This window comes from Anopheles maculipalpis, chromosome X (genome assembly GCF_943734695.1).
Source record: "Anopheles maculipalpis chromosome X, idAnoMacuDA_375_x, whole genome shotgun sequence".
Classification (NCBI taxonomy): domain Eukaryota; kingdom Metazoa; phylum Arthropoda; class Insecta; order Diptera; family Culicidae; genus Anopheles; species Anopheles maculipalpis.
Genome location: NC_064870.1, coordinates 6,265,984 through 6,292,304, shown reverse-complemented (window position 1 = coordinate 6,292,304; position 26,321 = coordinate 6,265,984). Strand labels below are relative to the sequence as shown.

Genomic DNA, 26,321 nt, shown 5'->3' with positions numbered 1-26,321 from the left:
AAAACAACAACGAAAAAGCACACAAATCTGAGCCCCCGCCGTCGATAGTCGACGGGTGGTTGGAGAACAAAAAAAAGAAAAAATAAATTTAGGCGGAAATGAATGAGGTGGCAAAGGTAGGGTCAATGTGCTATCGTGTATCAGTCGTTGTGTGAAGAGTGAGAAGACACACCTGCCGCTAACCCTTCTTCTCTCCCCCCGGGCTTTAACTCAATTTAGTTCCAGGCGCCAGTGTTGTTAAATGGGACCGGGGGCTGCCAAATTGCTACAAATCATAGCATTAAGATTCGTCTATTGCTATCCACATAATACTAGTTAACTTTTGGGCGGAATATAACTCTTGCCTCAAAACAGCTATTAGATAGTTTTCTAACCCTTTCTAATTAATTTAAAAAATGGTGGATCTGTAGTGATGTTTTTCCATTCTTTGCTTTTCGACGTTTTTTTTTAAAAAAAGACTGTATAAATGTAGAGTTGATGAAAAACCACCGAACTTACCTGACATTCGATGGGCCATCGGGGGGCCTGCTGGGGGCAATCATAGTCTCGTTCCTTCGGCAGTGCGAACAGTTCCCGCGGCTCCTTCAGGCGTGCAATCGGGCGGAGCGTTTTCGAATCGGTGTTCACCTCGAGCTGATGCGTTTTGAGGCTATTCGACAGAAAGCTGCCCAAATAGCCGGCTGTAGAGAGAGAGAGAGAGAGAGAGAGAGAGAGAGAGAAAATCCGAAAAGTTTTGATGATTAGATTTACCGGATGTTTAGTTTTTCATTTTCTTGCAAATATTTTCCACCCGCTCTTTTTTTTTTTTTGCTCAGTGAAAAGCCATTTTATTGCAGTGATCAGAAATTTCGAGACCAGAAAAAAGCGCATACACACACACACACACACACCTAATATTTGCCTCTTGAGACACGCGAAGAGGTGAAACTAAAATTTGCTGCACCCACAGCAGCCAGCAAAGAAGCACGTGAACCGTCACACACTCTTTCCTGCTTCTTCTTCTCCCTTCCTCCGTAGCCACCTTCCCCCCTTCCCACCTAACTACAATTCATTGGTAGTGGGAGGAAGGTAAAAATAAATCTTCCCATTTTTGATGCGATGCGATTCTCTTTCATAAGCTTTCTTGTTTCGCCAGCTTTTTTTTTTTTTTTTGGTGGGTTGATGTTTCGCTTTTGCTTTGCCTCGTCGTCATCACTTAAAAAAGCGATACAACACAGCTAAGGGCTTTCTGCTGGTGGTTGGTAGCGGAACAGTGCTGCTACGCTTTCTTCCTTCCATCCCTCTTGGTCGCATCCTTGATGAAATGAACGCGCGAAATCTCATCGATAGAGGAAACGTGCCCGCCCCAAGGAAACGAGGCCAACAAGGCACTTGAGCAGCGAACCAGCGAGTTGATGAGGTTGCCGTCTGCCGTTTGCCTTCTCGGCGCGGTAAAGTATGTGTGAGTGTGTGTGTGTGTGTGTCAGTGCAATAGGCAAAATCACCCACCAACGGCAACAAAAAACCGGCAATCATCAGCGAGTGAAGGTCGGTGCGCTTCACGTTGCCCGGGGTTGATTAAACATTCATAAGCCCTAATGAGCTTGCGGATTTTTTTTGCGTATCCTTTGCCCGCTTCCTCACTGGCTTGGCTGCTCTCGCTACTATTATTATTTTGTTACCACACTCGCTTCATTGCATCCACTCCCCGCCCCCTCCCCTCCCTCCTCATTCCCTCCACGCACTACAGACGCGTCAAGGACTTATTTACGTGGGTTAAGATGGGTTGTGAAAAGCACAAGATGTGATGTGGATTTAGAGGTATTGGAAGCAAATTGGGGGCACGATGGGAATGGGTGGTCAAAAAAGGGGAAAGGCAAATCCCCATTCGTGCTGTAGGAAAAGGAAAAAGCTCGTTTCCTTGAGATTTGTGCGGTATTTGCGCATTTTGTGCTTTCCCTTGGTTTCGAAAGCGAACGATGGAGACGCCCGGTGGAACGATGGAGACGCCTGGTAGCTTTCGGCGGTATGGGCGACGATTTTTGGACAGGGAGCGGGTAAAGAGATGAGAGTGTTCTTTTTTCGTTCGTGTACCGGCATGTGACTCAGTGGTATTCGGTGTATTAATCATAAGGTGGTTAGAGCTTCGCTTTCTGGGCGTATTTTCTTCCAAAAAAAATTTTTGTTTCCTGCCACAGCTGAAGAAGTTGCCTAACAAAAGCAGCGGTTAAGAAGTAGTGTTTTGTATGCTACGGTGAAGATTTATAAAAGAACGTCTATTCATCCTTTGATCCGGATATTGCCGGTCGGTGAAGCTTTTTTTTTTCTTGTGTCAAATATAATACTGGTTATGGAAAAAAAAATGTCAGTAGCCTTACAAGCCGAGCGCCCTTTTTTTGCATCTTTTTTGCACTTTAGTATGAATGATAATTTCAAGTCTTCATCACACGTTCCTGATTTCCCCAGAAAAAAAAATAAATTGCTCGAGTTTTGAAGGTTGAATTTTACAGCTTAACCCACCCTAAATAGTGCAATGCGAATACCGAACAACCGGCCAAGATCAAACAGTACGAACTTCAAACGATTTTAATTGTTCCTCTCAAAAACTCGTCGTCCTCCAGCATATTGATTTAAAACAACGTATTGCATCATTTTCTTCCCGCCGTTAAACAAACCTTCGCTCAAGGAGATCCCGCGAATTGCGACAAAAAAAAAATACAAACAAACATGGCGCACCTTAGAGTGCGTGCAGCAAACATCAAGAGTAAAGTGGTGCTGCAATCGGAAGGAGAGGGATAAAAAGGTTTGTGTAAAAAAAACAAGCGCGTAAACACTAAGCCGACGCGTCACCGCCGCCACCTGTTTCTTCCTTTGCGTCCATTTTGCTACGGTTTCGGTTCGCCGACTGCTCCGTACGCCCGAATCGCGATTGGCAGCGGTTTTGTTTATCTGATCTTTCCCTGCCGCGTTTGCTTTGTGCAAAACAACCACGAACGATCAGCTGTTTCGCGACGGGTGCGGACGACGCCGCACGATCGCCGTGGGTCCGTACATCTTGTTGCTCTCGTGCTTTTCCTTTGTTGGGGGGGTTGGTTTGCTTTTTCTTCTTCGTTCATCTATGCATGCCTTCGATGCACTTTTCTCACGACAGACGGTGCCGCGAATGGTTATTTGCTCAGCTGTGTGTGTTTGTGTTTTGAACTTTATTGTCGCACGCGTATTTATTTTGTAAATAATAGCAAGCGACGTTTGAAAGGGCCGTTTTTTTTCGGGAGGATTGTTTGGACCCCTATTTCCCTCCCCTATTTCTCTCCCTCTCTTCATCCCTCCCTCGCACACACACACATACTGTTTCGTACCGGTGCTAGTGGCGGTGTAAGGAATGATTGTAGATCAGTCGTCGCTCGTTGATCCTGAGGCTGATTGTGGACTACTGCTGGCGTTGGCCACTAGTTACTCAATGGGACACTTCAACATGACACTCACACACATACGCACACCGATGGGAAAGTGGGACACGATCGACTTGCAGCAAGGCACAGATAACAAACGCACATACACACGCGCCCGTTGCCCGGAACTCGCGGGGTTCGTTTAAAGCCAGCCAGCCAGGGACAAAACGCGAAATCACACACGATTATACCACTGATATACGGCTAATGGCTCTATGTATCTATGCACGGCCAGCACTACTAAGGCCCGAGAGGTGTTGTTGTTGTTATTTGTACGTCCACCGACGAGCGTCTTCACCGAGCGACTAAAAGCGCAACGTGAACGCCTGGTCTGCTTGGCTGGTCGGTCCCCGGACTGTATGGGAATGTACGCGCGCCACCCATAAAACCTCCATCAAGATCCTTCGACATCGTCGTCTCTCTCGCTCTCGCTCGCTTACACACACACACTCTCCCTCTCTCTGTCTCGTGTGCGCACCCATACCCGATGTCATGTCATCGCAACGATTCGCGCCACCAAGAGCGAGAGAGAGAGAGAGAGAGCGCGCGCACACACACCTCATGTGTGTGTGCAAATGGGAAAGGTGCCTAGTAAAAACACCGGGTTTTGGGTGCAGCTAGTGCGATGCTCGAGAGTTTTGTACGTGCGCTCCACGCAAACGAAACGGTTCGGTCACACAGTGGGATAATCGGTGGTCAATTTGTGTTTTCAGTGATTGCTTGAAATTGTCTGTTGAATCATAAGTGGGCTGAAGCGGTAGTGAAGTGCGTTAAAAATGCGAGTGACACTGCGGATGTGCTTTAATTAGTTCCAAGTTTATTTTCTTCGGTCACTTCGTCTAGAATTTTGGTTGCAAAATTTGTATGTTTTGTAAAGATGAATCGGTGATCGAGCTTTTCACAAGAAAATGCCAAACATCCATTCCCAGCCAGATACACCCGGAATAAGTATTAATTTGCAGGCGTTGGCTGAAAATGCCGGGTTTTCTTCACAAAATTCACCAAAGCGGATTACAGTTTTCTGTTTAAAATTGTCCCGGCTGATATCACGCAAGAATATGGATGCATCTAACCGTTCAGAATTCTGTTTTCAATTGAAAAAATACATATGGAATAAATTGTTAATTATTACTGAAAAAATGCAACTGTTTAGGATGATAAATTTGACATGCACGTTAGTTGATGGGTGGCATTAGAAGAAAGCATTCGTCATGACCATAAATTTTTGTTCTTCTTGGCTTAACGGCCTACTAGGTCACATCGTTCTACGAATGGCTTACTAGACTACTACTGGTACCACGTAGTTCGATAGCTAATCCTCCTGCGGTGTGAAGGATAGTGCCGGTGTCGCCTCTGGCATCAGATCGCTCCATTTTATCAAATAAGATTTTTGTTCTTAGTGAGCATTGATGTTCGAATCATTCCGCTTTCCGGACTGTCTTCTTGTACGCTGGACTATCCATCTATAGGTATACTGAAGTCAAGCGAAGCCAGAAATTGTAGAAGAATCGTTTGGCGATGCTGAATTTTCACAGCATAGTGAGTTTTATGTATTTAAAGTTCTTGCACGCTATTTTCAAGAGCTTTTCAGAAAATTCGTTTTCTATACAGAAGTTGTAGGACTTTGAAAACTACTATCAAAATGTAATAAAAATTGTAGAGGAAAAAAGTCGTCTAAAATTGCCCCAGAATAGTTTTGACCACCCTACTAACCCGCTGTACAATTTCGCTTAGCATTCTCTCGCTCTTTCGCTCGCTGTCTCTCTCTCGCACCATTGCAAATTTGAGCGAACAAAGGACGAGGCAGCAGCCGCGGGGGCAGCAAAACAGCAATAGAGCATCCCAAAATGGGACAAGCAATTGGCGTATGATATACGATACTCCGGTTTGGATCTGCAAGCAAACGAGATGGAGGCGTGAGAAGCAAGATGGGATGCGGCGATGTGTCGGGTGGGGTAGCGCAAACACACACATGTCGTCCATCAGCCGATTCCATCATCGGCCATTCCGTTGCGCGTCCCTGCCGCGTCTAGTGTGTCTAGCTTCGGTGGAAAACAAATGTCAAATGACAGCTGGGACCGATTTTGTTTTTCCGTTTCAGTTCATGTGTTTGGGAGGGTTTTTTTTTTTGTTTGTTGGTTCTTCCTTTTGGTTTGTTTGACAAGTTCTAACAGGTTGTTTGTCGCAACACGGGTATGAAACCGATTGCAATGGATATACCCGGAAGAGCTGTTCCGACGCCACGGTAGGCAAGAGTCCTCCAACTTCAATGAAGTACACGCCACGCGCGCTTGTCTTTCATCCTACATCAAAGTTTGTTTCGGAGAGGTTTCGGACCCTCACACACACACACACACACACACACACATGACCAATATTTGTTTTTTTATCGGCTTTTGAGAAGTGAGGATCTGCTTCTGTCACAATGTTCGCAAAAAAAAAGAATCTCATGAACGAGATCCACTGGAGAGAGTTTAAAAAAAATCTCCAAGTGGCGCCATTTTTTTTCTTTTTGGTGTATTAATTCTGTCAACAGCCTTGCGAGAACCCTCGAAAATGGAGTTTTCGTGTAGGGTGTGTTACAGGCTGGAAATAAATCGGACCTAGTCTTGTGTCCTTACCGTACCAGCAACGTTAAAACTTCCACCAACACTGGACACTGTCATACAACCCTGCGGACATTTTGGGACGTTCCTCAGTTATTTATTCTGTAGTGCTCTCCTCTGTGCATTCCTATCGTTGCACTTGTGTTATTTTTTATTTGGACATCCGACATCAAAGGCACAATGGTGGGACATTCCAGAGAGGTAAACATAACCTCACAAACATGAAAAAATACTATATTTTTTTCGTTTTAGTCTTCGCAACGCAGTCTTCTACGAATTCTGAGGACACGCAAAGAAAAAAAAAACGACACGAGCTTGTTTTTAAATATACCTGTTAGAAGTCTTCGTCCCGAACACACACACGCACAAAAAAACCCGAAACAAACAATCTTAATCTGCTCTAGATCGTTAGCTTCATCAACCAAGCAGTTACAAAGTACGCGAAATGATGGGCAGATGGTTTTCCGTGTAGCCATTTTTTTTTTGCTGTCCCTGCGGACATACAAAGCAAGAGTGCCGTGTGACAGCGGCGGGAGTGAATAAAAAGCAAAACAAAAAAAAACATATTCACGTTGATCGGCGTCGTGTGTCTGCCACCTGACACGGGCGGGCGCGATCTTTGGTGATTGATTTCTCGTCGTCCATTGGCCGAATCCTGACATTATTCGACTCCAAATTATTTACGTCCCCGCAGTGGGTAGTGTGCGGTGATTTGTGAGATCTTTAATGACCTCCACCGCCGTGAACGTGAAGGAAGGCGTCAAAAACAAAAGGCACGGTCCGTGGTGAGGGAACTGCGGATTACATTTTAATAGCAAGACGCAAGAGGACAGATGTGAAGTGCAGTTCGCGTTACGGTTAGGACAGTACGTTCTTTGTCTGTGAGGCTAAGCTTTTCAGTCTTCCTGCACGTGATCGTTCGAAGCTCGTCGCTCGAGAGCCGGTACAATGCAGTTCGTTTTGGGCGATAGCCAATGCGATGTATTGGGCTACTACTGGCTGTGGCCAGCTGTAGTCAACGCCAATCGGATGCCAACACTCTTCGGTTACACATCATCAGATTCGAGCGGGAAGGAATGTGATCACCATCACCGGGCACCGTGACGCAACTCGAAAGTCCTCTCGATGGCACGTTCCTTCATTCCGATCGACTGTGTGCTCGATGCGGACAAAAATGTCAACGCGGCAGTCGCTGTTGTTGGACGTGTCGAGCAACGGAATGACGTACGTTACGGCAGTTGATATTCCGGGGTGGTTTGGCGAGAGTGATGACGCTCGCGCCCGCGTACGCAAGTATACGGTGGCGGACATCTTTTGCAACGCCATTTTTTTTTTTGTTGAAGGTCGATCGATGCGGATCAGCTGCTGAGCATCGAAGGTTAAAGCCACCGCCAGCTGATTACATCGATATCGGCGATGAATCGAATGTGCTTTAAATACTTTCAATTCGGAGAGCTGCTGTGTGATTGAATGGTTGGGAACTTTCTGTCAGATGACAAGGTGATATCTGCACATCTGCAAATCACTTGGTATGGGAGGAGTTCTTATAATAGAGTGGGTACAAGAATATCTTTCAGCCACACTGGTTGATTGGATTGGATTGGATTCCGCTAGAGAGTGATGAGGTGTTCAGAAAGCTGAAGACAATAAGATCTCTGAGTCATCGTGATGAACTTCTATATAGCTGCTACATGATATTCTGTACGTCTAGACATGCCTTCTAAATGTTGAATACACTGAACGGAGGAAGAACATATTTTGAATATTTGGAAGTCCCGATTGGGAGGTCTCCAGAGTCCTGATCAGTTAGGCAATTCTAATAAACTGTCATGGCGCGCTAGCAAATGAATATCTCAAGATATATCTTAAGACGTATGAAAATAAAAATCCTTGGAGCATATTTGGACGAACGGTTGATCCAATTAGATTCAACCTGCACGGCTGCATCCATAAATATGCACCATATGACCAGAGCTGGTATCATTCCACAGTTCCCTGCCGACTTAATGTTTGCTCAATTGCTAAAACAACTCGTCACTCGCGGGATACAACACCGGCATTCGAGCAAAACAACGGCACAAACACACAGACAGAGAGCAACCCAACAGACCCAGGGGCAGGTCCTATTTCAAGGCAGAAGTTGACGCTCGGTGCTAGGTACCTATAAGCATTGGTTTTTTTTTTCCATTTGTTGACTCATTTTCGGACACATTTCGTGCCTTTGCTGTTGCTGTTTGTTGTCGTTGTGTGGGTCGTATTTGCTAGGCATATCGTTGCTATCTCGTTTTCACCGATAAAACCCTTCGGTTGAAGGTGTAGGATACTCTTCCATACCAGAAAAAGGTTGGCACCCTGTTGTCTGCAGTGGAATGTTGAGTGACGGGTGAAAATTATTTTCACGTCCCCCGTCCCCTTCTACTGCGCTACTGTTGTTGTTTGTTGTTACACACTATCGATGTGATGTGGTGAGTCATGCTCTACTGCCTTTGAGAATATCTCTAGGAATATGTTTTTTGTTGGAATATTCGCGTAAAGATCCTGCGAATCTTTGGAGCTGATAAGTATATGAATGGTCGGACACAAGCTAACCTTTGGCTGCGAGTGTAGCACAGACGGGGAACAGTTGTGTCTGCAGACACCGGACACGATCGCCTGCCGCCAGGCTCCAGTTCATGATGGCGCTTGTTGATGGTCTGGGCCGTCCTCTGTCCCGTCTCCCGCTTCCTCCTCCTCCTCCTCCTCCTCCTCGTCGTCGTGGTTCGTGTCCACCCGGCCGGTGTACATGTCCTTACGCACTCGCGCGTTAACCGAACCGCGAGCCGCAAGGACACACACACACACACGCACTACACACACACACACACACCCACGCGCGCACGCTAAAACACTTTCACACACCAGAAACTATCGAGATCGTTGTCGGAGATGTTAGGACTAGCGAAGAAATCCAACCGCCCGACCCGGGAACAACAACGCTCGTGAAACAACCTCAACTGGCAGCGAAGCACTGGCAAAATCCTGCCACACACACAGGACAGCACGGGATAATGGTCGGCGTGGCTCTGGGCTGCAGCTGCACCCTGTATACACCGTGCACGTCGAGTGTTCGTTTCCCGCTTGCGCGTCACCGGTACTATTCACCTTTACCACCACCTCTCGTGCCCCTTCCATTTCGGTATATTATTCAGTCCAAGGTTCCAGATACTCCGCAAGCCCTCAGGACCATCGCCATGGGCCCCGTGGACGTGTGTATGGATGTCCGTCCGTCGGTAACCTCACTCGCCCCGTGTTTTTGGGGTGAGCACTAGCTTCCTTTCTCTTTCATCCAAAAACCACACAGCGGACCGTTTCCCCGCGCGAACTATCCACACCCGGGTTCTTCCCTGTCAAGAACCTTCTTGCTAACCTCACCTTTGTACGCAAGCCCCTAGCGATGTCTGGGTCGCGCTTTTCTACTTGAGGTGAGCGAATCCGGTTTTGTCTGACGTTGAGTCTGACACCCCTCCCCCCTTCCCCCTTCCCCCCTAACCCTTATAATTTGCTCACTCACAGAAAAGCCCTCACGCCAAAATAAAAAAGGCTCGGCGAACCTCACTAAAATCAGGTATCCAGGGCAGCAAAACATTCCGAACGCGCGCGAGCCCATGCACTACTGCTTAACGGTTACGGTTATCTCTTTTTGCCGTGCGTTTGTGGCGAGCGAGCGAGAGAGCTAGAGTGAGGAAAAATTTTGAAGTTCTTCCTCGTTCTTCAACAAAAAAAAAAATGGGAGACGGATGTCAGTTGTTGGTGCTCGGTGCCACAGACTCTATCATCGGGACGGCCGATTGCCGGTGTCTGAACCAGATATCTTCAGGAGGTTTTTGGGGTAAAAAGGGGGAGGGGGGGGGGTGTATGCTATGCGCAGAATGCTGAGTAATAAACCAGCCGTTTTCTTCTTCCCACGCGCCGTCTTCGTGCATCACACACGAAACACTCTTCCATCTTCGATGTACGGTGACCTGCGGCCATTTTGTGCTTGCTTTTCATTTCCAAGTACTGGAAATTGATTCTTCTGGGGGTGGAAAGGTGAAGAGGCGAAAGATGGAGGGGGGAAGGGCAGACACGGGTGAAAACGCACACAACACGTGCAGCAAGTTAGTAGAGCTTTACTGCTTACGGCAGAACACATAAGCATCCAGATTTCTCAAAGCCATCGATTTCCCGTCAGCAAGAAATTGGGTTTGAATGTGTTTTTGACGTGGATAGGGATGTATATCTATGTATGTGTGTGTGTCTCGATTAGTAACAATTTACCAAGATGGATGCTCCGGTCCTAGAGTTCTAGTATAGACCCTGTTTTTTTGTGTCTTCTTCTTATGTCTTTGCCACCCCAGACCGTGACCTAATGAGGTACCTCCACGGCTAACCTAGACGAAAAGTTCGTATCCATAAAACATGCTCCTAGTGGAGCGGCTAGCAACTATAGCAATAACAACTGCTGTCAGCAGAAATGCCATTAATATGAGTAACAATTGTATTTTGCCAATTCTTGCTCTTTCCTTGTGACATTTCCTACAATAGGCCTGTGACTGCTGGAGCTACTCGTTGTTTTTGTTGCTCCTTATGGACAGTCACCAGGGGGGGCAGAAAAAAAACCCAGGGTGAACGAAGACATTCTTTGAACCGGCCTCATTTTGTTGTTGTTGGTGTTTTTCGATACGGGTTGCTCTTGTGCGACTCTTTCTTGTCCTTGCACTGAATATCCTTTTTTTTTCTGTGTGCGAAATGAAATTGCTGTGGGCCACTTGACGTTCGAAAAGGGGTAGTAGAGTGCGGGCAGGAAGGAAAAGAGGAGCAACAGCCGTATGTAACCCTTAGCAGCGAAAGTTAGTCGTTAACTGTTTATTTTTATTTATTTTCTCCTCTCTTTCTAAAATTCTCTATCTCTCGCTCTCTCCCTTTCTCTCTCGTTCGTTTGCGTTTACCAGTGTTTGCCTCTTCTCTTAAGGAACGCTAGCCAAACAAACTTACCGAGTGTTGCAGCGCGATCCAGTACAAAGGACTAACACAATCCTGCACACACAAACACGAGCGCTTGTTATGTTGCCATACTAGTGAGGTTATGTGTTTACCCGCTTACTGTAAAAAGATTTCCTCTCCACATTCCATCACCACTGCTCGTTCATTCCCTCTCTTTCTCACTCGCTAGCTAGACCACCATTTCCACAAATCATTTCCAATAGGAACACTCTCCAAAGCATTGGGAAGGAATGACGAACCCTTTAAAGATCACTGGCAAGGTCCGGGAGGACCCGGGGGGTTGTGTGTGTGTGTGTGTTTGTGTGTGTGATGTGGTGGATAGTGATGGTGCCGCAAAGGAGTATTGAACAAACATTCCGACCGAGAGGCATTTTACGGGTGAAGTGTCATGTCGTCGTCTCCTGCGGGTTGAACTGGGGGAAACCACATGCACACACACACACATTCATCCACGAGCGATGTCTTTCATGTGGAGGATTAGAAAGGTGTAGAGCCTGTGGTACGGACGGATATGGATGGATAGTGCATTAACCGGGTCCGGTCATAATCCGATCGAGACACGAAAGTGCGCGAAATGTGTTGTAGGTGTACACAAAAGTGTGTCGCTAAAATGTTGGGTTAGAAAATATGATTCCCTAATAAATTCCTTCATGTGCCTTAATTGCGGTTTGACACGCCAAAAAAGCCAATTTTCGCTTTAGAACATAGAAGAGAGCAGAGCTTAATAAAAATTCTCGATGAATGAAGAGGAAAAGTAGAAAACCCGCCGTTTATATCTCATATATCAAAGAAATACCCAGGATGACGATGGGGAATTAATTATTCCACTTAAAAAAATCTAAATCACACAAACTGATAGTAAGACGTTTCCCAAATATAACTACCAACGGTTATTGGATTGAGTTCCATTAAATTATCTTGAGTGGGTTCTCTGATGGCTTTCTGCTACTTCTTTTTTTAATTTTGTTTTTACGTTTTGCGACTGAAATGCTGTTATCTTTCAGATACAAAGTGACAGTGAAAACCAAATCAATTTTTTAGATTTGAATGCTCAACAAATAAAAATGATATTTGAAGTAAAAATAACGTAGGAGTCTGTCTAAAATTAACACTGATTTATTGAAATATCCTAGACATTCTCCCGGTGTCTAGGATCTTAAAATGGAGGCGCCCAGTGGTGGAGTCGCCCGGTGGAGGCGCCCAGTGATAGAGGCTTGTCCCGGTACGATCGGCGTTCAAACCTCATCCATCGTTACCTTGTAGTGAGCGCTGGCCTAGAAACCCTCAAACTTTTTTTTTTTAAATGCTATTCAAAGTCAGCAAAAACTTTCGCCAAAACCTAATAATGGCTTGTGCTGGTTTGCTCGCTTCAACCGCTTGTGGCAAGCATATTCAATTATGCTATACCGTACGCATATTCACGCACACATACACACACACACACTCACTCAAACACACATATTAGCTACATCGTGCGCTCGTCCTCTCGTAACACCACACCCGGAAGAGCTTGTCTTTCGCGGTTGATAGTGATACGAGGTAAATGAACTTGCTTAGATCCTGCTGCAAAGCTTTCACGTTTGGCATGTAGAACAACTGTTTGGATGGTGTTTTGCGCGCGCGCATGTGTGTGTTTGCGAGGGTGGGAGGGAGGGGGGGGGGTTTATCGTTGGTCTAATTTACATGACGAATGAAATTGGAGGATGAGCAACGCGGCATGAACATGTCGGTATGTCCTGAATTGGAACATCGTACAGTTGGGAAGGAGCAGGAGAAACAGGTCTACTATTCACACGCTAATCGCACGGATTGATAGGTATGTGTGATGGGGTCTGCGATTGTGTGAAGGTTGGCCCACAAGAACAATATACCCGATAAAGCAATTGGAGCAATTATCTCCTTCAGAATATATGAAGCTAAGCTTCAAAAATGCTTGTCTCAAAATGTCAAAATGACAGCTGTCAATCGTACTTGTTGCAGCAAGTCTACTACGATACTACGAAACCATTTCTCCCTTAGCCGGCCTGTCGCAAGAACTTCTCAATCTACGCCCTGACATTTGTCGGTTGGTAATGCGAGTGATTTGCTTTGAGGCAAAAAACAAAACCGGGCAGGCGAGGAAGGATTTTGATTTATATTGTTTCTATTTGTTACAACAAATAAATAAATACATCACGCGAATCACACGAATCTTCCCCTTGGCCTTCCGTATCCTGCGCCTCTTTTACTCCGCTACACGCAACCATAACCTCATGCCAATGTTTTGGTGAGTCGCAGTTGCCACGTGGCAGTTACAAATTGTCATCCGCAGGATCGAAGGAGGTCACACACAAGTAAATGGGCAAAATGGGGACCTGGGGGCTCGGAAAGGAATCCTCGAGCTCGAAGCAAACCATCCAACCGCATCCTTTTTGATTCGTTTCGAGCTGGAAGAGGGGGATTACTGCTTTTTTTTTTGAGGTTATACTAGTCATTCGATGGGTTGGGAGTTGCTCGTTTGAATTCTGATTTATGGAGAACACTAACTGCTTGCTTATCTCTCCCCACCCACAACCACTGTGGGTTGCCTGTTGTCCTACTAACACAAAAACGATCGCCCCATTTAATTTGGTGCCATTCTTTGTGTCCACCTTTTTTTTTTTGTATGTGTGTTGGACTAATGCTGAGAACTGCGAGTCAATATTTGACAGGAAGCAGCAATAGGAGATCTTGGGAAGATTTAAATGAGTCTGTAGTTGACGTTGAGAATTGCTCCAGAACCCGAAAACCCAAACCCCGTTAGAGTTTTGATCGGTAAGGGTAAAGAGTCTAGTGGCCTACCTTCGTTGAGGTTCAAGGGTGCGTCCATCATCGTGTCTCGCGTGTAGTAAGGCTGGCTACGGTGTGCTGACTCTGATCCTCCTTCTACCTACTGGTGCTGAATGTTGTTGACGCACGGGACTCCTGCCAGTCGGTACCGCATCCGCTCATGGCTTCGAGTGCGAGAGTACCTCCGGTATATCCACGTTTGACTCGCAGACTCCACCAGATTCACGGTTGATCGTTGATATATCTACGGAACACACTGACACACACACACATACACACTAACACTGGACGTTACACTGGCCACCACTTACATGCATCGCCGATATCACGCACAAGAAAAAAATGCACACGCGTGGATACCGAAGCTGCATCTAATAGGACACAACAACGTCTCCGCACGCTGGGATAGCTACCGTGGTACTGCCAGTGCAGGCGTGTGACACGGTCTCTGCTGTCTCAGCCCTCAGCCAGGCACAGGACACACTCACTGGCCCTCTGCGGTACGGTGTTGCTTCGCCACTAGTGGCATCTACCCTAATGCTGCTGTATCGGGGTGTCCCGCAAGGACCACCTTTGAACGAAGCCTTGCGTTCTGCGGTTCTGCAGTGTGGTGAGGCACGCTTTTCGAGTAGTTGCTATCGCTGCGTGGTGCGATGTATACCAGCTGAGTGCTCTCGCTCTCGCTCTATCTCTCTTGCATTCTCATACCCGGACCCTGCCATCTTTGCTAACTTTTTTTTTTGTTGGGTTTTTGTTGCTGTTACCTGCTTCCTTACAGCCGCGCGTTTTTTGTTGTTGTTGTTGTTGTTGCATCTGTGTGTGGTCTACTATCCACAATCAAGGCAGGTTATAGAGACACATGTATGGACGGGGTGGTTAATGGTGGAGCATGAAGCAAACACGACATACCTTTATAGGTAGACACGCTCGTCGCCTGCCTGGTGTGGTTTGCTCCTTGTCAGGGGATGAGGGAGCTTCTTTTGTTCCAGCACCAGAAGAAGAGAAAGAGAAAGCGAGACAGAAAGAGAAAAAGCGCTCTAGACTGAGTGCTGGTACTTTGTCTTGTGACAGTTTGAACCGGAACGAAAGCAGGACACACACGTTTGGATAGTGTCGACGTCTCGTCCCATGCATGGCTGTGTGTCATATACACCGGCAGAGGGTATATGACGTATGGGGTTTCTGTGTGGAACGTCACCCATCGGTTCGGTGGTACGTCGACGCGTGTCAAAGTTTCGGCTAGGGTCGAGCGTCTTCTCTTTAGCACACGCGATACCTGTCGTGAGACGTGTGTTTTGCGTGCTGCTGGCATCATCCTCACTGTCATGCAATTTTGTACCCCTTTCCAGTGGAAGAGGTTGCTTCAGGTGGACTCGTTCCCGCCGAAAGGAACGCCACCAAGGTCTGAATCTTCTTGCCCGCGCAGTACAATGCAGATCATCGCTTCTTCTCAGTCATCTTTGCAAGGACATTGTTGTGTCTCCTGTGTGAAGGTGTCATAGTTGGAGATCTCTGTTTGTTCCTAGACTCCCGAAGGTAGGTCACGTTGCAGGTTCTCAGCGTACAGGGAAAGGGTGAACGAACTCACCTGGAACTCGAGCAAGCTGCATGGCGCACGGTGAGGTATTTGGCACGGGCTATAAATATGCCGGATTTTGTGCACGCTTCCTTCCACCTCAGGACTCCCGGTCGCCCACTCTCTCTCTCTCTCCCAGTCCCTTTCGAATCTCTTTATGTAGACACCCAAATTGGCGCACAAAGAGAAAGGGCAACTTTTTTCTTAACCTCCCACCGAAGCTATAGTTTCGGAATAGTTTGTTCGCTTGATCGATAAAACCTCCCGTCTCTTGCTATCCGCCAGCAGGTCACAACCTGCCCCAAAAAAGCAAAAGCTCTCACTGGTAGTGCTGTGTGGGAGCGCCAGGGTGTACATTCTTTTGGGGTCGCGTTGTTGATGCGGACTACCGCTTGGGTCCAAACCGTTCTGAGAGTCCTTCGAGTGAGGTTCTCCCCGTACTGCGAGTGTGTCGCGTGTACGGAAGAGAAGAACACCACAGGAAAACGTAAAACCCGAAATTCGGCACACTAAATAGTACTGAGGCACGCGCTCGCTTACATGCGTATGTGTGTGGTTGGTTGTCAAATTGTGAGCGTATTATAATAATTCGGTTGGCAGTGGGTTTTGAACGGTTTCGTGTTGGTGGACACGCTTCTCAATCTCAAGGTCTCGTTGGCGTTGGAATATGGAGCACAGGGGCGATAGTGGTAGTCGCACTAATGCGCAGGTAACTACTGTTCACGTCGCAGGCAGTAGTCATGATTTTGATAATCGCTTAGTGGATGAAAAGATATCTGTCATCTGTGGGGTTTAATGTAATCCGATCTAATCTCTGTCTTTTCTCGTTTTCCTTTTTGTTGCAGACGAAGAAGGCACGCCGTACGATGGGGCACAATGTGCAGGTGGCGGTCGCCACACTCAACCAGTGGGCGATGGACTTTCAGGGCAATCTCGAGCGCATCCTGCTATCGATCAATATAGCCGCGGCAAACGGTGCCACCTATCGGACCGGGCCGGAACTTGAGGTTAGGTACGTATAGCAGATACCATAGGAAGTTAGCCAAGAGATAATCCAATAATCCTGCTCTTCTTCTCGTCTTTTAGTGGATACAGCTGTGAGGATCACTTCCACGAACCGGACACGTACCTCCATTGCTGGGAAGCTGTAGTCGAGCTGGTACAGTCACCGAACACACAGGGGATGCTAATCGACGTCGGTATGCCGGTTCAGCATCGTAACGTCGCGTACAACTGTCGCGTTGCGTTCTACAACGGGCGTATCGTGCTGATCCGACCGAAGATGATCATGTGCGACGATGGAAACTATCGTGAGACGCGCTGGTTTTCACCATGGACGAAGGAACGCCAAACGGAGGACTACCAGTTGCCACGGTTTGTGGCGCTAGCTCTCGGGCAGGAAACGGTACCCATCGGGGATGCAGTCATTGCCACGCTCGACACCTGTCTCGGGTACGAAATCTGCGAGGAGCTGTGGAATCCGCGCAGCAAACACATCGACATGTCACTCGCGGGCGTTGAGATTATTGTGAACGGATCCGGCAGCTACATGCAGCTCCGCAAGGCGCACATCACGACGGATTTGATCCGGAACGCAAGCTACAAGGCGGGCGGTGCCTATCTGTTTAGCAATCTGCGCGGTTGCGATGGGCAACGGGTGTACTTCAACGGTTGCTCAGCCGTCGCACTGAACGGTGCAATTATCGCCCGGGGACGCCAGTTTGCGCTCAGCGAGGTAGACGTAACGGTGGCATCGTTCGATCTGCAAGACATTCGTGCGTACCGTGGTGCGTTAAGGTCGCGCAGCTCGTTGGCCGCCTCCGCACCGAACTATCCACGCATACAGCTGCAGCTGGAGCTTGCCTCGTCCGATCGGGATCATCCGGGTACGCCGGCAAGCAGCCCGCTCGGCGAATGGGTTTATCATCGGCCGGAAGAGGAGATTGCACTTGGGCCGGCTTGCTGGCTGTGGGATTATCTGCGCCGTTCGGGACAGGGTGGATTCTTTCTGCCACTGAGCGGTGGCGTCGATTCGAGCAGTACCGCCATCATCGTGTACTCGATGTGCCGGCTGGTGGTGGAAGCGATCGAACAGGGTGACCGACAGGTGCGTGACGACTGCCGGAAGATACTGGCCGATCCGGAGTATATCCCGACGAGTGCGTCCGAACTGTGCGGCCGGCTACTGTTCACCTGCTACATGGGGACGGAGAATTCTAGCCGCGAAACGCGCCAACGGGCAGCTACATTGGCCGGCCAGATCGGTAGTTCCCATCTGGACATTGGCATTGATGGTGCGGTCAGTGCACTGCTGGCTATCTTCCAGCTTGCGACCGGTATGCGGCCCCGGTTCCGGGCTGCCGGTGGTTGCCCCCGGCAGAACCTTGCCCTACAAAACATCCAGGCCCGAACGCGCATGGTACTGTCGTACCTGTTCGCCCAGCTAATGCTCTGGGTACGGCAGCGACCCGGTGGACTGTTGGTGCTAGGATCAGCCAACGTGGACGAAGCGTTGCGCGGGTACATGACCAAGTACGATTGTTCGTCCGCGGACATTAACCCGATCGGCGGTATCTCGAAGGTTGATCTGCGACGCTTCCTGGCGTACGCACAGATCGAGTACGGGTTGCCGATCGTGGCAGATATTGTTGCAGCACCACCAACGGCCGAACTGGAACCACTGGTCGACGGTGCGATCGCACAAACGGACGAAGAGGACATGGGACTCACCTACCGGGAGCTAAGCGAATTCGGACGCCTCCGAAAACAAGCATTCTGTGGTCCGTTCAGCATGTTTTGCAAGCTTGCGGCGGCTGCCGTTGCGGACGGGAACCGTGACCCGAAGGAGGTTGCCGAACGGGTAAAACATTTCTTCCGCTGTTACGCAATCAATCGGCACAAGATGACGGTCCTGACACCGTCGTACCATGCGGAATCGTACAGCCCGGATGATAATCGGTTCGATCATCGGCCGTTCCTGTACCGGGCAAACTGGACCTGGCAGTTCCGGGCCATCGATGCTGAGCTGGAGCTGCTTGCGAAGCATCAGGCCCGTAGCGAGGAGGCGGCTGCAGCAGCAGCAGCAGCTGCACAACAGCATCAGAACAGTAACGTTGGTTCCGGATCGACCGGCACCGATATTCTCTTCTTCTCCAGTGGTAGTGGTGGTGGCGGTGGCAGTGGTGGCATCGGTATGAGCAGTGCAGCCAGTGCACATCAGCTGGTACGCCAGTCGAGCGGGCTGTATCTGGCGGGCGTTAGTGGTGACGGTGTTGGTGACGGCAGCGGACAGCTTACCGTCGGGCTTACCAAATCCCACAGCAGCGGTGGCTACAGTCGCATGCATTCCAGTGTGCTGGGCAAAATTAAGGATCGTACCGGTGTGCCGGTGTAAAGTGAAGCTAAAACAACAAAACACCACCCTCAAGAAGCGTCCTCAAACACCTGCACAACAGAGACACGCTACGCTTTCTTCCTACGTCCCGGAGCTCAGCCTCAGCACTCAGCAACAGCTAAAGGGATGCTTTTAGACGTTAGCTATCTTGTCAAAGCACACACTCACACACCAAACACATACACATACACACACACACACGAACAAACAAATACAAACAACACCCCCGCATATTACCAAGGGTGCCTCTCTCCAATAACAATAATGAATTGGGCAGTCTGAAAAAAAAAGGGTGGGCTGCGGTAGACTTCTGACGTAGTGTAGTTCCTAACTAAAAACCCGTTCGCTGGGACGCGTAAGAAACCATCAGCGCAACCATTATTATTAGTAGTAGTAGCCTACTCCGAAGGTGTTTGCCTTTTTTTTAGGGTGTGTTAGTGTACTCTTAGCGTGTATTGAGTGTTTGTGTATGTTGGCCGAAATGGAAAAAGATTGCGTACGATCGTAACATATCACGCAAAGATGGCAGCGACATAGCGAACACCCCGACACACACTCACCACACAACGAAACAACCACGTGTTCCGCGTCTACGAAACAAACCAGTTATCGGTACTCTGGCGTAGTATGTCGTATAGGTGCTTATTAAAGGTTTATTCTTAACAGACTAGGGAGATCAAATAAATTAGGGACTTTAAACAAAACTTGTAGGCTTAGCGAGTCGTGATAGAGAGAGAGAGAGAGAGAGAGAGAGAGAGAGAGAATCGGCATCGTTAGGTAGGTGTGTGAGTGCGTGCACAGGAAACAAACAAACCAGGAATTGACGATCTCCGTTCGGCATTCGGAGCACCTCGATCGGAGGCTGTAAACCCGTTGTGGTAGCTCAGGTAGTACCAATGTAGGCGACACTTTCTTAGTATGATAGAATAAACTAAACTCAAATGAACGAAAAGAAGAATACAATATACTCACACGCACACACAAACACATGAAGAACCTCATAGTAAACAAGTAGTGCGTAGAAGTAGTTCTGTGACTTGCTGTCTCTCTCGGTTATCCTGGTGAAAGGAATAGGAAGAAATTTATCACCATTTTTCCCCATTCACATCCACACACACACACACATCCTGAACGCGACCCGGTGATGTGTGTGTGAACCGATACGAAGTTGTTTTTTTTATTATTTTATTTTGTTTGTATGTGTTATCCTTTTCCGCTGCCCATTTGCAATTGGGAAGCTTTACAAAATGTTCTTAACGCTTTAGATAAAAAAAGTAAACCTTTTTAGCTAACACACGGGGCTGTAACGTTTTGCAGAGAAAAGAGAAAAACAAACCGTATCGCTTTAGCATATAAGAATCGTACTCACACCGGCACACACACGCACACTAGGCACAGCACCAACATAAGATGCAAATTCATTAATACGCATTTAAGCGTAAATAAAATAAAACGAAACGTTTCGCTCCTTTCGCTACACGATTTGATATAGGGTGTGTGTGCGTAAACCACTAATACTACTTACGAGAAATCACACACAAACACATCTTTCATAACTTGCGGGAACAAATAGTAATTCTAAGTCGTTAAAATGTAATTTTACTGTACAAGAGATACATTTGAGTGTGCGTGTGTGTGTGTGTTGGTGTAAAACTTGTAAAACACTTACAACGAGGTCAGTATGGGTAAAATGAAAGAGTTTAGGTAAATTATAGTAACCAAAAACAAAAAAGTTAGATAAAAATAAACATCGTACACGTGAGCGCACACACCTCCACCAATACACTCTTTTGGGCTTTATAAAACCTTTCAAATATGATTAAAAACAGCAACAAAAAACACTCAGTCACTAACTTAACAATTAAAAGAACAACAAAAATATACCCTAGTAGTTCAAAATGAAATTTTGTTAACAAACCAAAAAGCTAAATAAAATCGAACATCGAAAATTCGAAAATCGAACGCTGGCAATTGTAATACGGATCCGAAATAAAAAGAAAAAATGATACCAATCTCCTAACCGAACGATCAGCAATACTCTATTGTCCTTGTTGGGCTATTCAAAAAATATTCAAAAAACTAGCTACGATTCGCTACAACTACTGCTGCAAGGATTCTAACACGGGGGGCCCCTGTTACGGTAGCCGCTTACTCCGTCCACCGTTGGATTCGCTCAGGGCGCACGATGAAGATCTACAGGGGTTCAGTGTGTCTATAGCCATAGTCGCTTCACCATCGAGCCGCCCCCGTATCTGGAAGCTAAATTCCAAACATCTCAAACATCGATAGCTCTTCGCACGCATCGTCAGAATTATGCGATTCGACCATGTCAGCATCAGCTGAAGTTCTGCCGGTTCTGCCGTGTTGCCAACAAACTTTGTCCGCCGTTGATGCTTCCGACACTGGAAAAGAGAGGCGTTCATCCTCAAGCCACGTACATAGCTAGTTTTTTTTTCTCTCGATATAATCATCTTTACACTCGTCTATTTCTCTCAAAATTCATGCTCGCAACAATAACAAAAATACCCAAAATAAGCAAAAGCAACCATTTTTAAGTAAGATTTTTAACACATAAATTCATTGTTTATTTCATTGTTCATATTTCTATTGTTGATACGAGGGTTGTGTGTGTGTGTGTGTGTGGGGGGGGGGGGGGGAGGTTTCTGCTTTGAGTGGTTTCGTGGTAGTTTTGCAGGACACACACGCACACATACATACACATTCGTTTTCTGGGTTTAATGAATTCATATCCATTCTTTTCTAGTCTTTCGAAACCTTTCCTTCCTGTGGATGTGTGTGTGTGTGAGTTTGTGTGTGTATGCATGTGTATATTGGTCCCTGCTAAATGTTTGCTTGCTTTTTTGCTATATAACTTTTCTACATAAATGCAACCATCAATTGGCAAATATTAAAAAAAATCTCAAGGAGTGAAAATTTTGTTTTCATTTTTTTCTTTACCAGTGTGTGTATCTGTTTGTCTAAATGTGGAAGTGTACGAAACTAACCATCAGAGGGCGGGTACATAAGTAAAAGATTTCTTTCCCTGTTTGCTGAACACCTGAAAGTATGCAAAGGATGCGCTTTGACCTTTTCGTACTTCTCGCATGAATTGCTTTGCGGTTTTCGACTATTTCTTTAACTGTTTTGATATTCGAATGATTCGTGTTTGATTGCGCTGCGTTCTGGGAAGAGTTTGGAAGGGGTTTGATTTGTATGTGTATGCGGGATTCGATTCAGTAGTAGTAGCTGTGTATGTTGCCCTAACGTAAGTTCTTCTTCATTTGCCTTACAAAACTAGATAAAAAGGTACTCCATCATATAGTTTACTTCTTAATAGATAGGATATTCGTCGTGTTTTCGTTTGCACACAAACACACACACACACACACAACATACCCACAATTCTACACATTTGAATGCATACACACAAACACGAACGTTGTAGGTTTGTGTGTGTGCGATTTGTTTCTTTTACAATTCTTGCAGGTGAGTGTTGAATGTGTAAAAATGTAGATTTGTATGTATGTATGTGCGTGTGGGTTTTAAGAGTGTGAGAGGATGCGTGAGCTACATACGTGTGTGCGCATATGTGTGCATGATCTATTTTCTTGCACAAACACACACACACACACACGTGCGCGTGGGGGAAAACGAATAAGGGGAGAATAAATGCATTTCCGGTTTTTCGAATCCTTTTTCATCCATTTCTTATCGATTTCTTCGTTTTTCCTTTTTTAAAAATATGCCTTGGTGGTAGTGTGTGTGGCTTGTGCTCCTAATAATTGATCCGTGTACCCCGCTTCTCTCTTTTCTCCCCTTTTTTCTACTGTTCAAGCACTTTCCATCCCTCACACATCCTCTCCTCCCCTATTACTCTCTCTCTCTCTCCCTCTCTCACTCTTACCCCCATATATCGTTTATCGCTTAATAAATCGACTTAATAAGTACAATGATATTAACACAGCAGCGCTGTTTCGATCTTATTTTTGTTGTTTTTTTTTAATCATTTTTTGCTGTTGTTCTTACTGTTGTTTCAAACTATACACTAAATTAATCCAACACCGACGAAAAATAATGTTGATTGCACGAAAAACCCCGATTATAATCATGTTTTCCTAGTAGTTGTTGTTGTAGTGTGTGTGTGTTTTATTCTATTTTCCTGCTCTCCATCTTCTCTCTCTCTCGCTCTCTCGGCTCACTTGCTCAACTATATCGATCAGTATACGCATGAAAATGAAAACACGAATGCTTTAGCGCGTGTGTGTACACATAACTAGCATTGCATTCGTGTTTTAGGTATTGCATGTGTGTATCTGTTAATTATGTGTACGTGAATGAGTTCATAAAGAGGAGTTTGTATGTGTGTGTGAGTTCAAAAGCTAAGGCCAGTTGATAAAAATACAAATAAATGGATAAGCAGTTCTCTAAAACACGTTTTCCACATCTGTTGCTGTTGTCTCGAAGTATTCCTAAAGCGACTGCTAACCAATCGTATGCAATCAGGTGTTTTGTGATCATTTTTACACTCTTTGTTTGTTTGTTTGTTTGTTGAGAAAAAGAGACAGATGCGAAGGATGCGGGAAAAAGTTTATCCATAAAATATCGTTTTTCTTTTAAGGAACAGTTACGACACGAAAGTATAGCGCATTTAGCCTTAACTTTAACGCCACAACAAACACCTCTCCTGATCACACACCCACATACACCTATAAACACATACACATGCGCGGCATAAAACGCACCCTTGAGCCTTCCTTTTCTGTCGCACACACACACACACACACATACACTTCTCTACTAGCCTATGTTGCATACCACCGTTTCCGCATTTTTGTTTCCATAATTAGCCTTACAGTACTATGAGTTTAACTTAAGCTCCTTGGAGCTCACGCACACACACACACACAACAACAACCGCACGCGCGTATGCGGCATCATGTGGTGCGGTGGTGAACAGCCAAAGGAGAGCAAAGCAAAGTAATATCTTTATATACGCATATTAAACTTTGCTTTGCTAATATTGCCACGTCCTTTCATTTTTTTTTTTTACCTCAGGATCAGGTTGCCTCGCTTCTCTTCGTCTGCTTCACCCACTAGCTTCTTCCAGTCCTGTTTGCTCCACCGCCCAAACTCGATTCCTGGGAGCTTCTACTAGCTTCGTTCATACTGTTCCTCATTACGAGACACACATACACGCAGACACGCACATCAATCAATCATTTTCAATCATGCAGCTCATCTCTCGCTCTCGTCTCATTATAATTGCATTGTGAATGGATAATTTTTTTATGTTTTTTTTTGTTTGCTATCTTTCTTCCTACCGCGCCATCTCTGTTTATTTTTTCTTATACACGTTTAAACTTCACTAAAGAATATTATTACTATATAATTTTTTCTGTAAAAAAAACATAAACGAGAAATAAAAAAAAACAAAAAAATATAGGAGAGATTCTTAATTTCGACCGTTTGCTTCGCTATTTCGCTTGCAGGAAAAACTGTGGAAATTTTACACGTTTTCGTCGTTTTTTCCCTTCCTTTTACTATTATTACGTTTCGAGACTGCGAAGCAAAACAAAAGCAGTTGAAAACTTATTCAAAAAAAAAACAAAAAGACAAAAAATGGTTGCAAATACAACACACACACACAACAACATTTGTGTGTGTGTGTGTGTGCATGGATGTTTTCTCTCTTCCTTTCTCGCTAATCTCTTGCGCTTACAGTCTAAGGTTCCTGGTTTTGCTGAGTTTTCCATTACCAGCCAAGATCAAATCTTTACGGTTTTCTTTTCCTTATTTTTTTTTCAATTCTTCCTCTTATACTTCTTCTTCTTTTTCCGCTAAATGCTCATATAATCGAACTTCAAATTCATATAAATGCATCATTCCGCTTTACATAATTAATTATTTATATAACCTACATTCATTAACATATTTTACGTTGTGTTTGTATGTGTGTTTAAAGTGTATTTGTGTGTGTGTGTGTTTCGATTTCATTGTGAGTGTGAGTTTTTTTTATATATCAAGACTTTTTTCTCTCCTCTATGTTTCTTCCCGCTTTCCTTCTATCTATCTCTGTCGCGGGGCGACGCGGCGTACTAGATTGTTACATTAACAAAAAGAAGTACTAAAAAAAAACAAGCAAACAAAAACAAATCTTTGTATGTGTGTATGTGTGCGCGTGTACATAAATGCATTTGTTTTTCTGTATTACTTCATCTGGTATAGATAATACATATGTGTGTGCGCGTGGGTAAATTTATATTTCCGTCTGCCTCACTGTACATAAATATGAGATTCCTTTATATTAGTTTGTTTAGTTATTCTATTATATTCTATTTTTTTTTTTTCAAAACATTCCACAAAACTAACATCGGATCTTCGGGGGGGAAAAATCCACTTGTTTCGAAATCTTTACACAATTTCTACTCACTTTGCTTTTGTGTGCGCCCGCCTAATAATCGCTTTCATATAAAACAAAATGCAAATTATTTTGAATTCATAATTTAAGCACAAAAACAAAGTACTTTAACAATACATAAAAAAATCATGAGGATTTTCTCGTTGAGCTATTCTTAAACAACTGTTTTTCGTTTTTCACACCTCTCTCTGTGTCTAATATTTGTATTCACAATGCACAACGCTCCAGATTTCCGTGTATAACTCCGCACTAAGCATTTTTGAGATTCTTGTTTTTGCTTCATTTTAACACTATTAGGAAAAGTTTTCCTTCTGAGAAAAAAAAGCAAATAGCCTTTTCCGAAAAAAGCTCCCCAAAAAACAAAAAAAAAATATTAAGAAAAAAATTAGTAAAAAAAAAGAGGAAACTGAACAAAAAGATAGACAAAAATCATCCAAAACAGGCATTGAATATTACACAATAACACGCGCACACAACCCATGCATGTAGATAAATGCCGCGCCGCCATTTATCGAGCGTACGTTTTGAAAGTAATTCACAATATTTGTTGAGATACGGAACCCGCACACATTGCAAAACTAGCTTAAAATGAGACGCACTAAATGAAAGAAAAGCAAAAGTTCTTAAAACTAATTGCGCATTGTGCAGGTATATTTGTGTGTGTGTGTGTGTGTGTGTTACAGTGTACGTGTAATTGTTTGTGTTGATTGTTGAGTGTGTTTCCATCAAATCTATACCAGCAAATCGATCTATAATAAACTAGCTGAACGTTAGCGAAATTGCTAAGCTCACTATTATAATAACGCTATAATATTTTTAAATGATATATTGCATCAAGAAATAAATAGTTGGTTATTCGCTGCGACGCGCCACTCCATCCACCACCATCAGCCTTAAAAGGACTCCCTCCCTTCTTCGTCTACTTCTGTCACGATATTGTATTACCCTCGCACACCTGTCCATGTTGAGGACACTAGCTCTCTCTCTCTCTCTCTCGCTCCTATCTCTATCTCTATCCGAATGTTCCGATTAAATCGCAATCAGTTCGATTTCCGTTGTTGCGGGA

General features: G+C 45.4%; 3 protein-coding genes across 4 annotated transcripts in view; 1 reads left to right on the top strand and 2 right to left on the bottom strand.

The window, feature by feature from the left end:
• Positions 1-13,918, bottom strand: part of LOC126567480 (cytosolic carboxypeptidase Nna1) — a 28,827-nt gene extending 14,909 nt beyond the window's left edge. The window contains exons 1-2 of one of the 2 annotated variants that reach the window (XM_050223710.1): positions 13,880-13,918; positions 499-680 (exon numbers count right to left, since the gene is read on the bottom strand). In XM_050223710.1, the coding sequence (XP_050079667.1) occupies positions 499-680; positions 13,880-13,910 (213 nt within the window). In that variant the 5' untranslated portion in view covers positions 13,911-13,918. Of the gene's footprint in view, positions 1-498; positions 681-8,626; positions 8,738-13,879 lie in introns of those variants that run through there. The other variant, XM_050223702.1, reaches the window with a different exon arrangement.
• Positions 1-18,837, top strand: part of LOC126556295 (glutamine-dependent NAD(+) synthetase) — a 33,385-nt gene extending 14,548 nt beyond the window's left edge. Inside the window, exons 2-3 of the mRNA XM_050211543.1 lie at positions 16,289-16,455; positions 16,530-18,837. Coding sequence (XP_050067500.1) covers positions 16,310-16,455; positions 16,530-18,837 — 2,454 coding nt within the window. The 5' untranslated portion in view covers positions 16,289-16,309. The remainder of the gene's footprint in view (positions 1-16,288; positions 16,456-16,529) is intronic.
• A 1,378-nt stretch (positions 18,838-20,215) lies between these two features.
• The window catches only part of LOC126560789 (5-demethoxyubiquinone hydroxylase, mitochondrial), an 85,818-nt gene continuing 79,712 nt past the window's right edge, over positions 20,216-26,321 (bottom strand). Inside the window, exon 3 of the mRNA XM_050216744.1 lies at positions 20,216-20,225. The gene's annotated coding sequence lies outside the window, so the exon portion shown is untranslated. The remainder of the gene's footprint in view (positions 20,226-26,321) is intronic.